At 38.5% G+C, this 17,917-nt stretch overlaps 1 protein-coding gene across 1 annotated transcript in view; it reads right to left on the bottom strand.

Moving 5' to 3' along the window:
* The window catches only part of GRAP (GRB2 related adaptor protein), a 185,407-nt gene that overhangs the window by 149,346 nt on the left and 18,144 nt on the right, over positions 1-17,917 (bottom strand). The window contains exon 3 of the mRNA XM_053694995.1: positions 4,675-4,772. Coding sequence (XP_053550970.1) covers positions 4,675-4,772 — 98 coding nt within the window. The remainder of the gene's footprint in view (positions 1-4,674; positions 4,773-17,917) is intronic.

Genomic DNA, 17,917 nt, shown 5'->3' with positions numbered 1-17,917 from the left:
TCACCCTTGCTAAACGTACTACTATCCCTCTTGAGGATAGTTCTTCATTTGAAGAGCCCATGGATAAAAGATGGAAACTCTGTTAAGAAAAATGTTCAACATACGGGATATTTGTTTCAACCGGCGGCGGCTGTTGCTGCGGTTGCTGGTGTGACTCCTTATAGGATTTGATCGGGGTGGAGTCCCCTCAACGTTACTCAGGAAAGATTTACAGCCTTGATGGTTGCTAATTCTTTTATCTTTGACGGATTATTCACTTAAATGCTATGGTTTCAGCTTTTTCTGTTCAGGCCCACGGGCTCTGGCTGAAGACTTCTTCCCCCCCCCCCCCTTTAAGGGAATAATTTTGTTTGGTCCAGGCCTGGACTCAATTATCTCCACTGTCACAGGGGGCATGGGTGCCCTCCTACCGCAAGAGTATATGAACTAGTCTAAAGGGACGGTTTTCGTTCTTTTCATTCTGATAAAGCCATTGTCAGCAGTCCTCCACTAAGCCAGAGCAAACCAAGAGCTCTTGGAAGCAGGCTCAGTCCTGGAATAAATCCAAGCAGAGCAAGAAGCCCGCTGAGTCTAAGTCGGCATGAACAGGCGGTTCCCGGTCCTCTTTCTGGATCGTGTAGGGGGCAGTATGTCGCTCTTTCAGTCGCTTGGTTCAGGGATGTGCAGGATCCATGGGTCCTGGAGGTCATAGCTCAGGGTTACAAGATAGGTTTCAAGTCTCAGCCACCCAGGAGCAGATTCCTCCTGTCTTCCTGACTAGAAAGGAGGTGTGTATGGGATTTGTCCTCTTAGGAGTTATTGTCCTGGTGCCTATCGCAGTGAGAAGTTTGGGATACTATTCAAACCTTTTCGTGGTCCCTAAGAAGGAGGGAACTTTCCGTCCGATTCTGGACCTACAGTGCTTAAGCAAGTTTTAAAAAGTCCCCTCGTTCAAGACGGAGACAATAAGGTCCATTTTTCCCCTCGTTCGAGAAGGGCAGTTCATGACCAGGATAGATCTGAAGGATGCTCCCTTCACGTACCAATCCTCAAGGACCTCTTCCAGTTCCTAGGGTTTGCATTCCTGGACCAGCACTTCCAGTTTATTGAATTCTGTTTGGTCTAGCTACGGCTCTAATAATTTTTTTTGAAGAGTGGACCATTCGGAATCTCTCCTCTGTCTTCTTCGATCCCATGGATGGAAGATAATCTAGAGAGAGTTCTCTTGTATCACGGGTACTATAATAGTCTCCATAGATATGAGAATATTCTAACAGACCAGAGACGTTGCAAGCTAGCTTCAATATGTCTTGCCCTCCAGATCTCCTTAAGGCCATCTGTAGCTCGGTGTATGGATGTGTTTGGTCTCATGGTGTCCAGCATGGACATAATTTTGTTTGGTTTCACCTCAGACTGTTGCAACTGTGCATGCTGAAGTAGTGGAATGGCGATCATTTGGATCTGTCTCAACAGATTTCTCTGGCCAACTGATCGAGAGAATCGCTCTCTTGGTGGTTTTGTCCAGATCATTTATCCTGAAGGACGTCCGTCTCAAGACCATCCTGGGTGATTGTGACTGCGGTTGCGAGTCTGTCAGGATGGGGAGCTGTTTGGGGTGCCAGGAAGGCACAGGCCTATGGTATCAGGGGATAAAGCTCCCTCCTGATCTCATTTTAGATCTTCGGGCAATATACAATGCTCTGAAGGCTTGTCCTCTGCTGGGTTTGTCCCAGTTAATCAGATTCCAATCAGAGAATATATCCTCAGTGGCTTACATCAACCATTAGGGGGGAACGAGAAGCTCCCTAGTTATGAGGGAAGTATCTTGGATTCTGGTGTGGGGGAGACAAACATTTGTTCGCGGTCAGCAATCCACATTCCGGGTATGGACAACTGGGAAGCAAATTTCCTCAGCAAACAATCCTTTCATCCCGGGGAATGGTCTTTCCATTCAGAGTGTTTGCGGATATTTGCAAGAGGAAGATCTTATGACGTCTCAATACTAAGCTACCCAGATACGGGTCGAGGTGCAGGGATCCTCAGGTGGAGCTAACAGATGCATTAGCAGTGCCTTGGAGTTCAATCTAATTTATCCTTTCCAGCCGTTACTACTACTTCTTAGTGTAGTGGCTCGAGTCAAGCAGGCATCAGTGACACTGATTGCTCCGTCTTGGCCGCGAAGGATATGATTCACAGATCTAGTGGAGATGTCATCATCTCCTCCGTGGAAGTTACCTTGTTGCAGGGATCTGCTGACCAAGGTCTCTTTGTTCATCAATGTCTAGATTCTCTGAGGCTGACTGCGTGGAGAGTGAACGCTTAGTCCAAGCCAAGAGAGGGTTTTCTGAGAGAGTTATTTTTACTCTCATTCAAGCTCGTAAGCTGGTTGCTCGTCGCATCTATCATAAGGTGTGGAGAACCTACTTATTCTGTTCTCCAGGATGAACTGGAGAAGGGCTTTTCTGCAAGTCCCCTGTAGGGACAGTTTTCGGCCCTGTCTGTGTTGCTGCACTAGAGGTTTGCTGAGCTTCCAGATGTACAGCCATTTGTTAAGGCTCTGCTGGGATCAGACCTGTGTTTAGATCTAAGGCTCCTTTTTGGAGTTTAAATCTTGTTCTTAAAGTTTTGCAACGGGCTGCATTGGAGCCTATGCATGAAGTAGACATTAATTGTTGTCTTGGAAGGTTCCTTTTCTTCTGGCTATTGCTTATGTGTGCCGGATATCTGTGATTGCTGCCCTGCAATGCGTCCCTCCTTATCTGGCTTTTTATATCGATAAGGCTGTTCTACGAACCAAGTTAGGTTTTCTTCCTAAGGTTGTGTCAATTCGCAACATCAATCAAGAGATTGTGGTTCCTTCTTATGGCCTAATCCTTTTTCGTTGAAGGAACGTTTACAACGTATTTCTGGACGTGGTTTGTGAAGTTCTATCTTCGGGCCACGAAGGAATTTAGACAAACCTCTTTCTCTGTTTGTACTCCTTTCCGGGAAGTGTAGGGGTCAGAGGGCCTCTTCGACTTCCTTATCTTTTTGACTGAGGAGTGTCATCCGTTTAGCATAGAGACGGCGGGACATAAGCCTCCTCTGAGGATTACGGCTCATTCTACGAGAGCAGTGGTTTCCTCTTGGGCCTTCAAAAATTAGGTCTCTTTGGATCAGATTTATAAGGCGGTTACCTGATTCTCCTTACATACTTTTTCCAAATTGTATTAGTTTGATGGTTTTGCTTCTGCTGAGGCAGCCTTCAGAAGAAAGGTTTTGCAGGCTGTGGTGCCCTCAGATTAGGGTCCGCCTCTCGTTTTTCCCTCCCGTTAGCATTCCATGTACTCTAGAGCTTGGGTATATGTTTCCCACAAGTAAGGAATGCAGCTGTGGACTCTTCCAATATTAAGATGGAAAACATAAATTATGCTTACCTGATAATTTCATTTCCATCTGTATGGGAAGAGTCCACAGCTCCCGCCCGTGTTCTCTGATGGGCGGCCCTAAATTGAATTTTTTTCTTCTGGCACCTTTTTCATCCTGATATTTCTCCTACTGTTCCTTGTTCCCTCGGCAGAATGACTGGGGTTATAAGGAAGTGGGGGAGGTATTTAAGCCTTTGGCTGGGGTGTCTTTGCCTCCTCTTGGTGGCCAGGTTCAGTAATTCACACAAGTAAGGAATGCAGCTGTTGACTCTTCCCATACAGATGGAAATGAAATTATAAGGTAAGCATAATTTATGTTTTTAAAAAAATTCCAATTTACTTTCATTATTAAAACATGCACAATGTTTTTATATGCACACTTTTAGGGACAATAGCTCCTACTGGTGAACTGTGCAATGCCGCCCCCTACAGATTTGCGACCAATAGGCTGCTAGCAGGGGGTGTCAATCAACCCCATCATATACGATCAGGCGGATTGATGTCCGCAGCCTCAGAAAAGGCGTACGAGTTAAGGAGCAGCGGTCTTAAGACAGCTTGACAGACTTTTCATACACACTTTCCAAGGCACCAACTCCTACTGAGCATGTGCAAGAATTCCCAGTGTAAACGTATATGAGTCTGTGATTAGCTGATGGCTGTCACATGATACAGGGGTATGGCAAAGGGAAGTAAATTTTGGTGTTTGATATTTGTGTAATTTATTCATTACACATAAGACAGTTTAATAATCCTCGGTTTGGGTTTCTGCTTCCTGTTTCTGCTTCTGTGATTTCAGGGAAACACTCTAATAAGCAGATGTGTTTCACTTCAAAAGAATGTGACATTTAATAGACCCCCCACTTTACAGGTGCAGGCAATTTATTTTTAGAGTTAAAGGGGCATAGAAATCAATATTAAACTTTCTTGGTTCAAACAAAGAGTACAATTTTAAGAGACTTTTTAATTTGCTTCTATTATCCAATTCCATTGTTAGTATCCTTTGTTGAAAAGCATACCTAGATAGGCTCAGGAGAAGTCATGCACTACTGGGAGCTAGCTGCTGATTGGTGGCTATGCATATATACCTTTTGTCATTGGCTCACCAGCTATCTCCCAGTAGGGTATTGCTGTTCTGGAGTTCACCTTATCTGTGTGTTAACACCTTAGCAATAATAAAACTCTAATACATTAAAGCATTTTCTTTGTATATATGTATTTACCTTTAATAAGACTCTAAATACAGGAAGTTAATGTTGAAAGTACTGTCAAAGCATCATGTTATACTTACGGATAAGGCTTCATTTTTATGTAGTTCTTTGGAACATAGCCCTCTATTCCAAAAAGTTCTGCTTTAAACCAGTTGTGATCATCTTCCATATTAAGAATCTGAAAAAAAAAATGTAACCACCAATAAGCAAGCGCTAACCAGGATGCTGAACCAAAAATAGTCTGGCTTCTTAGCTTTCAAATAAAGATACCAAGAGAACAAAGAAAAATTGAAAATAGGAGTAAACTACAAAGTTGCTTAAAATTGCATGTTCTATCTGAATCATAAAAGAAAAAATGGGTTTAGTATCCCTTTAAAATTAAAGGGACATGACACCCAAAGATTTTCTTTGGTAATTCAACTAGAGCATACACTTTTAAACAATTTTCCAATTTATTTCTCTTTGTATTCTTTGTTGAAGGAGCAGCAATGCAGTACTAGGAGTTAGCTGAACACATTGGTAAGCCAATGACAAGAGGCATATATGTGCATATATGATGTGTTTGAATAATGAATGACAAATGTTGGGTTTCATGTCCCTTTAATAATGTTGTGTGCAGCATTCCCACTAGAGAGGTTGCTGTGGCTTTTGATATTACTCTGTTGGTTTTTTGTTTTTCTGTGGGTTTTTTATAACTGTGGTCTTCAATTATGATGAAGTTTAGCATTGATAAGACAGGTAAGTGGGAGTTATTAGATAGATAATACCAGGGAGGGTAGAATGCAAGGCAAGGGGGGTAACACACCAGGCTCTTCATGTGCTGGGACTGAAATTCACAGAACATACAAAAAATACAAATTTACTGGGGCATTTCTATGTCTATAACCCCCTGCCCACAATCACTGCTGCAGCAAACATCTAAAATGACTATTTAGCTCATTTAAAAAAACAGTAGATTTGTATAATCAACAAATAATCAACAAATGCATGATAAAAAGACAATGCAATCTGAACGTCAAATGATTAGTAGATTATCAGCCAATCACAAAAGCATATACGTATATTCTGTGAATTCTTGCACATGCTCAGTAGGAGCTGGTGATTTAAAAAGTGTAAATATAAAAAGACTGTGCACATTTTGTTAATGGAAGTAAATTAAAAAGTTGTTTAAAATTGCATCTATCTGAATCATACAGAGAATCAGTGAGAAACTGACAAAAGGGTACAAATATAGCACTCTAGGAACGTTTTATGTGATACAAAAATGGGAAATTAAAATATAACTTTTACTAGATCATGTTAAAAACAGGGGATTAACAAACATTTTTAAAAAAAGTATAAATTTGGATCCACCACTTATTAACCAGATACTGTCACTGCTGGTTAATAGAGACAAACACCTTTGTTAGGTATATGTGAGTCTCTTGTAAATCAAATGACAAGATTATCTCTTGACATATTACTCATGTTAGGTAACGATAATCCTTATTCGAGGTAGGTTCGGATATTAAAAATAGAGGAAAAGATGTGTAGATATACAATAACCACTAATAATGGAGGGTATTGGTTGAACGTCTCCACTAATAATGGAGGGTATTAGTTAAACGTCTACCAACTATAGTGTGTATATACACCCCAGATTGTCTGTAATTCTCTTCATAGGTTGGTTTGGTTATTATACAGACCTCTGGCCTTATAATAGTACAGTAATGAGTTGTGGGTTAGTGAGTGCTATGCTGCTCACACTACTGATAGAGAGTGGGAAGTCAGATACACATCAAGTAATTACTAAGTACTACCGCAATAGCGAACACTAGAGTTCCAAAAATGGTTATTGTATAGAGTTAATGAACTAAAATATTGTGTAACCTTTAATACCTTTTATTGGATATCTCTAATAATTATCTGGATTAGTATAGATATATACTGTACACCCACACCACTATAAGACGTTTGTGGTCTGATATACTTCTTGTTTTTAGTTATTAATGCCGTATTGACTTATACTTGAAATTCCTAGAGTGTTAATGTAAGGAGTCAATTAATAGACTCTCGTATAAGGTTGCCTCTAGAAATTATTTTCCACTGGTAATTTTCTATGTTCGAGGAAACAGACCTCTGGATAACTATTATGGATGCCACTGATAAATTACAGTGAATTCGACTATCAAAGGTAAAAGGTCAGATAGACTACTTATGGTTATCCATTAATATCTTAATAGTTTGCACTTAGATATCTTTGCGTATAATTGTAAGGAGTCATATTATAAACTCTGATATTGGATTACCTATTAATACCGTTAGTGAAATATTGCTACTAAGTATCTATATTCATTAAAATAAATACTGTGCTACCCACACTACTATAGAGAGTGGGATATCTAACACACTCCTGATTTTTACCTGTTAATACCGTTAATATCTAACACACTCCTGATTTTTACCTGTTAATACCGTAAAGACTTGTACTAGATTTTCCTAAAGTATTAGGTAGAGAGTCCGTTACCTTATAGGTACCACTAAAAATATTGTGAATTAAGGTAGGTATGACTCTGTTACCAACTTTATTTTGTGAATAACTTGAATAATATATATACTAGGCCAAGCCTTAATCAATACCTATATTACCTATGAGTAAGCAAAGTTTGTGGTACACCTAGTGTAGCTCAATCAGCTTAGACTAGACACCGCAAACGTGGCAGCAACTATTTTTATACCATTTTATATTGTCATTTGAATAAGGATGGTGGATCAACAAATTAAATTAAAAACAACAATTAGGGAAGAACAGGGGGACGCCACTGACGCGTTTAGCCGTGGTGGCTGTATCAAAGGGCAGTCTCACTCTGTTTTCGTGAGATTTAAATACCCTAAGGTGTTGGCGGATTGGCTGTTAGGAAAGGCCTTAGTTGTGATCATTGATTTGATTGGTCATAACCGGGGGTGTGTAACATAAGATGCGTATTGATTGGTCCATTTGCCTCAGCTCTTTATCTGTATTTGTGTCCATAATGTTATTATCTGCTTACATTTAGCAATGTTATTTAGCTGGCAACATGATCTTATTGAGCCTCATATACGATAATGTTAGTGTCATTCATTTATTTGTATATAGTAGTATACTAGTTAAATGATTACGTCGGTCGTGATCGTAGCCGTTCTATTATTGGGTACCGCATCTGTCAATCATAGTGACTTGGGTTGTGAGAGCAGAGACACGGATGTTGATTGGCCTGAATGCGCTCTCTATCTTGCATTCATATCAGGTTGTTCAGATTTACGTCATCTTCATTCGTGACTCGGCTATCATACGCCCATCTCATGTTATTGGGTGACGGATCTGTCCGTCAATGTCATTCAGTACCTCTGCCGTTTTTGCGTTCTCGCATCATGTTTGTAACTATGATAAGCGGAATGATCGTAATTAATTGTATAATATATACAATACATGTTGTTATTGGTGTGTATCGTATACCGATTTTGACTTTATATTTGAGAGTTAACCACGATATTTGTGTTGTCTAATGTCATATCTGATTTAAAGTGTACTGTTAGTTAGTTTTTTGGATCTTTTTACATACCAGGCTGTTTGATGTTTAGGGGAATCCCTATCTTGTGATAATAGTAATGTCTAATGCCTAAATTAAATAGGTGCAAAAATAAAAGTGAGACAAATTATTAAAAAATAAAAATAAAATGAGTGGAAAAATAGGTGTTGTGAGTGATTGTCATCAGATGATAATAATGAGTGAAATAATATCAATAAAAATTGATATATTGGTGCTACTTTAAATAATAAGTGAATTATAAAAATATTAAAATATTATGTGACATATAAGTGTGCTTAAGATGAATAAGGAATTTAGTTAAAGAGAAAGAGGGTGTGCAAAGCTAATCTTATACATAGCATGAAATGCTAATTGTGTTGTGACCATATAAGTTAAAATGTGGTCAGTGAATTGGAGCAATGTAAAATAAAATTGAGTGTAGTACTTGACACTTAAAAGTGCTTGAAAAATAAATTTATGAAGATAGAGTCCACGTCCTAGAATATATATATATTGCAGAGGTATGTATGGAGTTCCATACAAATATTTCCATGGAAACCTTTTGTATTCCATACAGTCTTATTCACATATAAGATAATAGATTCAACACTAGATAGAATTTTCTAATAACTCTACTTATCGTTCAGAGATAGTTCATTGGAATGTTAACTAAGGATGGCATTTTATCGTTCTATTTGATACTCTTATTTAGGCAGAAATACATAGTAGTTGTTATTTTCATTAAGACCATATGGATTGACAGAGTTTAGCAAATAAATCCATTTGCATTCTGCCTGAAGTAATGCATCTTCTAAGTCTCCTCCTCTGATTCCTAATGATATTTTTTCTAAGCCAAAGAAGGATAGATGTTCTGTATTCGAATCATGTTTATGCAGAAAATGTTTAGCTATCTGGGTGATCTTTTTGCCTCTTTTGAGGTCTGATTCAGCGTTTCTTATATTACACATGTGTTCGCCCACCCTCTTTTTGAGTAGGCGTGAGGTCATACCTACATAGTTTAATTTGCAACTGCATTGTAATACGTATATCACACTCGCAGTGGTACATGTGATATGTTGTTTAATGTAGTGTATTTTCCCAAATCTGTCTTTGATTTGGTCAATCTGAAAAGTATTGGGGCAGTACGTGCAATTTCGGCATGGATAATTGCCAGGATATAAGATTTTAGCCTTCTTCCTTACAAAGTGACTCTGGGCTAGTCAGTGACTAGTCTGAGTCTCAAAAAGAGGGTGGGCGAACACATGTGTAATATAAGAAACGCTGAATCAGACCTCAAAAGAGGCAAAAAGATCACCCAGATAGCTAAACATTTTCTGCATAAACATGATTCGAATACAGAACATCTATCCTTCTTTGGCTTAGAAAAAATATCATTAGGAATCAGAGGAGGAGACTTAGAAGATGCATTACTTCAGGCAGAATGCAAATGGATTTATTTGCTAAACTCTGTCAATCCATATGGTCTTAATGAAAATAACAACTACTATGTATTTCTGCCTAAATAAGAGTATCAAATAGAACGATAAAATGCCATCCTTAGTTAACATTCCAATGAACTATCTCTGAACGATAAGTAGAGTTATTAGAAAATTCTATCTAGTGTTGAATCTATTATCTTATATGTGAATAAGACTGTATGGAATACAAAAGGTTTCCATGGAAATATTTGTATGGAACTCCATACATACCTCTGCAATATATATATATTCTAGGACGTGGACTCTATCTTCATAAATTTATTTTTCAAGCACTTTTAAGTGTCAAGTACTACACTCAATTTTATTTTACATTGCTCCAATTCACTGACCACATTTTAACTTATATGGTCACAACACAATTAGCATTTCATGCTATGTATAAGATTAGCTTTGCACACCCTCTTTCTCTTTAACTAAATTCCTTATTCATCTTAAGCACACTTATATGTCACATAATATTTTAATATTTTTATAATTCACTTATTATTTAAAGTAGCACCAATATATCAATTTTTATTGATATTATTTCACTCATTATTATCATCTGATGACAATCACTCACAACACCTATTTTTCCACTCATTTTATTTTTATTTTTTAATAATTTGTCTCACTTTTATTTTTGCACCTATTTAATTTAGGCATTAGACATTACTATTATCACAAGATAGGGATTCCCCTAAACATCAAACAGCCTGGTATGTAAAAAGATCCAAAAAACTAACTAACAGTACACTTTAAATCAGATATGACATTAGACAACACAAATATCGTGGTTAACTCTCAAATATAAAGTCAAAATCGGTATACGATACACACCAATAACAACATGTATTGTATATATTATACAATTAATTACGATCATTCCGCTTATCATAGTTACAAACATGATGCGAGAACGCAAAAACGGCAGAGGTACTGAATGACATTGACGGACAGATCCGTCACCCAATAACATGAGATGGGCGTATGATAGCCGAGTCACGAATGAAGATGACGTAAATCTGAACAACCTGATATGAATGCAAGATAGAGAGCGCATTCAGGCCAATCAACATCCGTGTCTCTGCTCTCACAACCCAAGTCACTATGATTGACAGATGCGGTACCCAATAATAGAACGGCTACGATCACGACCGACGTAATCATTTAACTAGTATACTACTATATACAAATAAATGAATGACACTAACATTATCGTATATGAGGCTCAATAAGATCATGTTGCCAGCTAAATAACATTGCTAAATGTAAGCAGATAATAACATTATGGACACAAATACAGATAAAGAGCTGAGGCAAATGGACCAATCAATACGCATCTTATGTTACACACCCCCGGTTATGACCAATCAAATCAATGATCACAACTAAGGCCTTTCCTAACAGCCAATCCGCCAACACCTTAGGGTATTTAAATCTCACGAAAACAGAGTGAGACTGCCCTTTGATACAGCCACCACGGCGAAACGCGTCAGTGGCGTCCCCCTGTTCTTCCCTAATTGTTGTTTTTAATTTAATTTGTTGATCCACCATCCTTATTCAAATGACAATATAAAATGGTATAAAAATAGTTGCTGCCGCGTTTGCGGTGTCTAGTCTAAGCTGATTGAGCTACACTAGGTGTACCACAAACTTTGCTTACTCATAGGTAATATAGGTATTGATTAAGGCTTGGCCTAGTATATATATTATTCAAGTTATTCACAAAATAAAGTTGGTAACAGAGTCATACCTACCTTAATTCACAATATTTTTAGTGGTACCTATAAGGTAACGGACTCTCTACCTAATACTTTAGGAAAATCTAGTACAAGTCTTTACGGTATTAACAGGTAAAAATCAGGAGTGTGTTAGATATTAACGGTATTAACAGGTAAAAATCAGGAGTGTGTTAGATATCCCACTCTCTATAGTAGTGTGGGTAGCACAGTATTTATTTTAATGAATATAGATACTTAGTAGCAATATTTCACTAACGGTATTAATAGGTAATCCAATATCAGAGTTTATAATATGACTCCTTACAATTATACGCAAAGATATCTAAGTGCAAACTATTAAGATATTAATGGATAACCATAAGTAATCTATCTGACCTTTTACCTTTGATAGTCGAATTCACTGTAATTTATCAGTGGCATCCATAATAGTTATCCAGAGGTCTGTTTCCATAGAAAATTACCAGTGGAAAATAATTTCTAGAGGCAACCTTATATGAGAGTCTATTAATTGACTCCTTACATTAACACTCTAGGAATTTCAAGTATAAGTCAATACGGCATTAATAACTAAAAACAAGAAGTATATCAGACCACAAACGTCTTATAGTGGTGTGGGTGTACAGTATATATCTATACTAATCCAGATAATTATTAGAGATATCCAATAAAAGGTATCAAAGGTTACACAATATTTTAGTTCATTAACTCTATACAATAACCATTTTTGGAACTCTAGTGTTCGCTATTGCGGTAGTACTTAGTAATTACTTGATGTGTATCTGACTTCCCACTCTCTATCAGTAGTGTGAGCAGCATAGCACTCACTAACCCACAACTCATTACTGTACTATTATAAGGCCAGAGGTCTGTATAATAACCAAACCAACCTATGAAGAGAATTACAGACAATCTGGGGTGTATATACACACTATAGTTGGTAGACGTTTAACTAATACCCTCCATTATTAGTGGAGACGTTCAACCAATACCCTCCATTATTAGTGGTTATTGTATATCTACACATCTTTTCCTCTATTTTTAATATCCGAACCTACCTCGAATAAGGATTATCGTTACCTAACATGAGTAATATGTCAAGAGACAATCTTGTCATTTGATTTACAAGAGACTTTACATATACCTAACAAAGGTGTTTGTCTCTATTAACCAGCAGTGACAGTATCTGGTTAATAAGTGGTGGATCCAAATTTATACTTTTTTTAAAAATGTTTGTTAATCCCCTGTTTTTAACATGATCTAGTTAAAGTTATATTTTAATTTCCCATTTTTGCATCACATAAAACGTTCCTAGAGTGCTATATTTGTACCCTTTTGTCAGTTTCTCACTGATTCTCTGTATAGTTTGCCCCCAGGTACAAGCACCTACCCCTATTAGACAAATTACATTGCAGTATATTAATACCAGTAGGGGAACGTTATAACACATTATTAATTGAGTAGTGCCATTGTCTCCTTTCTGTGTATAACTATCTGAATCATGAAAGTTTAATTTTGACTTGACTGTCCCTTTAAATGCCATCTGCTTGTGAAAAAAAAAAAAATCCTCAGTATATTTACATACATCGTTTTCCATTCCAGTAGCCCCAATACAGCAGTTAACAGGTTAAACATACTGAGGTAATATCTCTGTTTAATTTCAGGTTGTGTACCATCTATATAAACTAGTGTGCTTTGTGGTGTTCTGCTATACAGATGCTGAAGGGTTAATAATTTTGCTTATTTTGGTACTAGCTGTAAATTTAGTCTTCCTATTCTAATTATGTGCTTGAGAGTAAGGGAGGTAATAAGAAGCTTTCGGCTAGATTACGAGTTTTTGTCGGTAAGGCTTGCGGTGCTAACACTTACGGCTAGATTTGGAGTTTTGTCGTAACGACCCGAAAAACTAACGCCGGCTTTTTTCTGGCCGCACCATAAAAATAACTCTGGTATTGAGAGTCCACATAAAGGCTGCGTTAGGCTCCAAAAAAGGAGCGTAGAGCATTTTTAACGCAGCTTCAACTCTCGATACCAGAGTTGCTTACGCAAGCGGCCAGCCTCAAAAACGTGCTTGTGCACGATTCTCCCATAGGAAACAATGGGGCTGTTTGAGCTGAAAAAAAACCTAACACCTGCAAAAAAGCCGCGTTCAGCTCCTAACGCAGCCCCATTGTTTGCTATGCGGAAACACTTCCTACGTCTGCACCTAACACTCTAACATGTACCCCGAGTCTAAACACCCCTAACCTTACACTTATTAACCCCTAATCTGCCTCCCCCGCTATCGCTGACCCCTGCATATTATTATTAACCCCTAATCTGCCGCTCCGTAAACCGCCGCTACTTACATTATCCCTATGTACCCCTAATCTGCTGCCCTAACATCGCCGACCCCTATATTATATTTATTAACCCCTAATCTGCCCCCCACAACGTCGCCTCCACCTGCCTACACTTATTAACCCCTAATCTGCCGACCGGACCTGAGCACTACTATAATAAAGTTATTAACCCCTAATCCGCCTCACTAACCCTATAATAAATAGTATTAACCCCTAATCTGCCCTCGCTAACATCGCCGACACCTAACTTCAATTATTAACCCCTAATCTGCCGACTGGAGCTCACCGCTATTCTAATAAATGTATTAACCCCTAAAGCTAAGTCTAACCCTAACACTAACACCCCCTAAGTTAAATATAATTTACATCTAACGAAATTAATTAACTCTTATTAAATAAATTATTCCTATTTAAAGATAAATACTTACCTGTAAAATAAATCCTAATATAGCTACAATATAAATTATAATTATATTATAGCTATTTTAGGATTTATATTTATTTTACAGGTAACTTTGTATTTATTTTAACCAGGTACAATAGCTATTAAATAGTTAAGAACTATTTAATAGCTAAAATAGTTAAAATAATTACAAATTTACCTGTAAAATAAATCCTAACCTAAGTTACAATTAAACCTAACACTACACTATCAATAAATTAATTAAATACAATACCTACAATTACCTACAATTAACCTAACACTACACTATCAATAAATTAGTTAAATACAATTCCTACAAATAAATACAATTAAATAAACTAGCTAAAGTACAAAAAATAAAAAAGAACTAAGTTACAAAAAATAAAAAAATATTTACAAACATAAGAAAAATATTACAACAATTTTAAACTAATTACACCTACTCTAAGCCCCCTAATAAAATAACAAAGCCCCCCAAAATAAAAAAATGCCCTACCCTATTCTAAATTACAAAAGTTCAAAGCTCTTTTACCTTACCAGCCCTGAACAGGGCCCTTTGCGGGGCCTGCCCCAAAGAATTCAGCTCTTTTGCCTGTAAAAAAAAACATACAATCCCCCCCCCAACATTACAACCCACCACCCACATACCCCTAATCTAACCCAAACCCCCCTTAAATAAACCTAACACTAAGCCCCTGAAGATCTTCCTACCTTATCTTCACCCTGCCAGGTTCACCGATCCGTCCTGAAGAGCTCCTCCGATGTCCTGATCCAAGCCCAAGCGGGGGGCTGAAGAGGTCCATGATCCGGCTGAAGTCTTCATCCAAGCGGGAGCTGAAGAGGTCCATGATCCGGATGAAGTCTTCATCCAAGCGGGAGCTGAAGAGGTCCATGATCCGGATGAAGTCTTCTATCAACGGCATCTTCAATCTTCTTTCTTCCGGATCCATCTTGCAGACCTCCGACGCGGAACATCCTCTTCTCCCGACGCCTACTAGCCGAATGACGGTTCCTTTAAGGGACATCATCCAAGATGGCGTCCCTCGAATTCCGATTGGCTGATAGGATTCTATCAGCCAATCGGAATTAAGGTAGGAATATTCTGATTGGCTGATGGAATCAGCCAATCAGAATCAAGTTCAATCCGATTGGCTGATCCAATCAGCCAATCAGATTGAGCTCGCATTCTATTGGCTGTTCCGATCAGCCAATAGAATGCAAGCTCAATCTGATTGGCTGATTGGATCAGCCAATCGGATTGAACTTGATTCTGATTGGCTGATTCCATCAGCCAATCAGAATATTCCTACCTTAATTCCGATTGGCTGATAGAATCCTATCAGCCAATCGGAATTCGAGGGACGCCATCTTGGATGACGTCCCTTAAAGGAACCGTCATTCGGCTAGTAGGCGTCGGGAGAAGAGGATGTTCCGCGTCGGAGGTCTGCAAGATGGATCCGGAAGAAAGAAGATTGAAGATGCCGTTGATAGAAGACTTCATCCGGATCATGGACCTCTTCAGCTCCCGCTTGGATGAAGACTTCATCCGGATCATGGACCTCTTCAGCTCCCGCTTGGATGAAGACTTCAGCCGGATCATGGACCTCTTCAGCCCCCCGCTTGGGCTTGGATCAGGACATCGGAGGAGCTCTTCAGGACGGATCGGTGAACCTGGCAGGGTGAAGATAAGGTAGAAAGATCTTCAGGGGCTTAGTGTTAGGTTTATTTAAGGGGGGTTTGGGTTAGATTAGGGGTATGTGGGTGGTGGGTTGTAATGTTGGGGGGGGGATTGTATGTTTTTTTTTACAGGCAAAAGAGCTGAATTCTTTGGGGCATGCCCCGCAAAGGGCCCTGTTCAGGGCTGGTAAGGTAAAAGAGCTTTGAACTTTTGTAATTTAGAATAGGGTAGGGCATTTTTTTATTTTGGGGGGCTTTGTTATTTTATTAGGGGGCTTAGAGTAGGTGTAATTAGTTTAAAATTGTTGTAATATTTTTCTTATGTTTGTAAATATTTTTTCTTATTTTTTTGTAACTTAGTTCTTTTTTATTTTTTGTACTTTAGCTAGTTTATTTAATTGTATTTATTTGTAGGAATTGTATTTAATTAATTTATTGATAGTGTAGTGTTAGGTTAATTGTAGGTAATTGTAGATATTGTATTTAATTAATTTATTGATAGTGTAGTGTTAGGTTTAATTGTAACTTAGGTTAGGATTTATTTTACAGGTAAATTTGTAATTATTTTAACTATTTTAGCTATTAAATAGTTCTTAACTATTTAATAGCTATTGTACCTGGTTAAAATAAATACAAAGTTACCTGTAAAATAAATATAAATCCTAAAATAGCTATAATATAATTATAATTTATATTGTAGCTATATTAGGATTTATTTTACAGGTAAGTATTTATCTTTAAATAGGAATAATTTATTTAATAAGAGTTAATTAATTTCGTTAGATGTAAATTATATTTAACTTAGGGGGTGTTAGTGTTAGGGTTAGACTTAGCTTTAGAGGTTAATACATTTATTAGAATAGCGGTGAGCTCCGGTCGGCAGATTAGGGGTTAATAAGTGTAGGCAGGTGGAGGCGACATTGTGGGGGGCAGATTAGGGGTTAATAAATATAATATAGGGGTCGGCGGTGTTAGGGGCAGCAGATTAGGGGTACATAAGGATAACGTAGGTGGCGGCGCTTTGCGGTCGGCAGATTAGGGGTTAATTATTGTAGGTAGCTGGCTGCGACGTTGTGGGGGGCAGATTAGGGGTTAATAAATATAATATAGGGGTCGGCGGTGTTAGGGGCAGCAGATTAGGGGTACATAAGGATAACGTAGGTGGCGGTGCTTTGCGGTCGGCAGATTAGGGGTTAATTATTGTAGGTAGCTGGCTGCGACGTTGTGGGGGGCAGATTAGGGGTTAATAAATATAATATAGGGGTCGGCGGTGTTAGGGGCAGCAGATTAGGGGTACATAAGGATAACGTAGGTGGCAGCGCTTTGCGGTCGGCAGATTAGGGGTTAATTATTGTAGGTAGCTGGCTGCGACGTTGTGGGGGGCAGATTAGGGGTTAATAAATATAATATAGGGGTCGGCGGTGTTAGGGGCAGCAGATTAGGGGTACATAAGGATAACGTAGGTGGCGGTCGGCAGATTAGGGGTTAAAAAAATTTATTCGAGTGTCGGCGATGTGGGGGGACCTCGGTTTAGGGGTACATAGGTAGTTTATGGGTGTTAGTGTACTTTAGAGCACAGTAGTTAAGAGCTTTATAAACCGGCGTTAGCCCAGAAAGCTCTTAACTACTGACTTTTTTCCTGCGGCTGGAGTTTTGCCGTTAGATGTCTAACGCTCACTTCAGAAACAACTCTAAATACCGGAGTTAGAAAGATCCCATTGAAAAGATAGGATACGCAATTTACGTAAGGGGATCTGCGGTATGGAAAAGTCGCGGCTGAAAAGTGAGCGTTAGATCCTATTTTGAGTGACTCCAAATACCGGCGGTAGCCTAAAACCAGCGTTAGGAGCCTCTAACGCTGGTTTTCACGGCTAACGCCAAACTCCAAATCTAGGCCCTAGTTTATGCTCACCGCTCACCTACAAACAATGCTGGTATTACAGGTTTTTACAAACCCGGCGTTAGCCGCAAAAAAGTGAGCGGAGAGCAAAATTTAGCTCCACATTTCACCTCAATACCTGCGTTGCTTACTGTAGCGGTGAGCTGGCTAAACGTGCTTGTGCACGATTTCCCCATAGGAATCAATGGGACAGATTCGGCTGCAAAAAAAGC

Source organism: Bombina bombina, chromosome 11 (assembly GCF_027579735.1).
Source record: "Bombina bombina isolate aBomBom1 chromosome 11, aBomBom1.pri, whole genome shotgun sequence".
In the NCBI taxonomy this organism is placed as follows: domain Eukaryota; kingdom Metazoa; phylum Chordata; class Amphibia; order Anura; family Bombinatoridae; genus Bombina; species Bombina bombina.
Note: the sequence above shows the minus strand (reverse complement) of the source record. Positions and strands in the feature narration are given on the sequence as shown.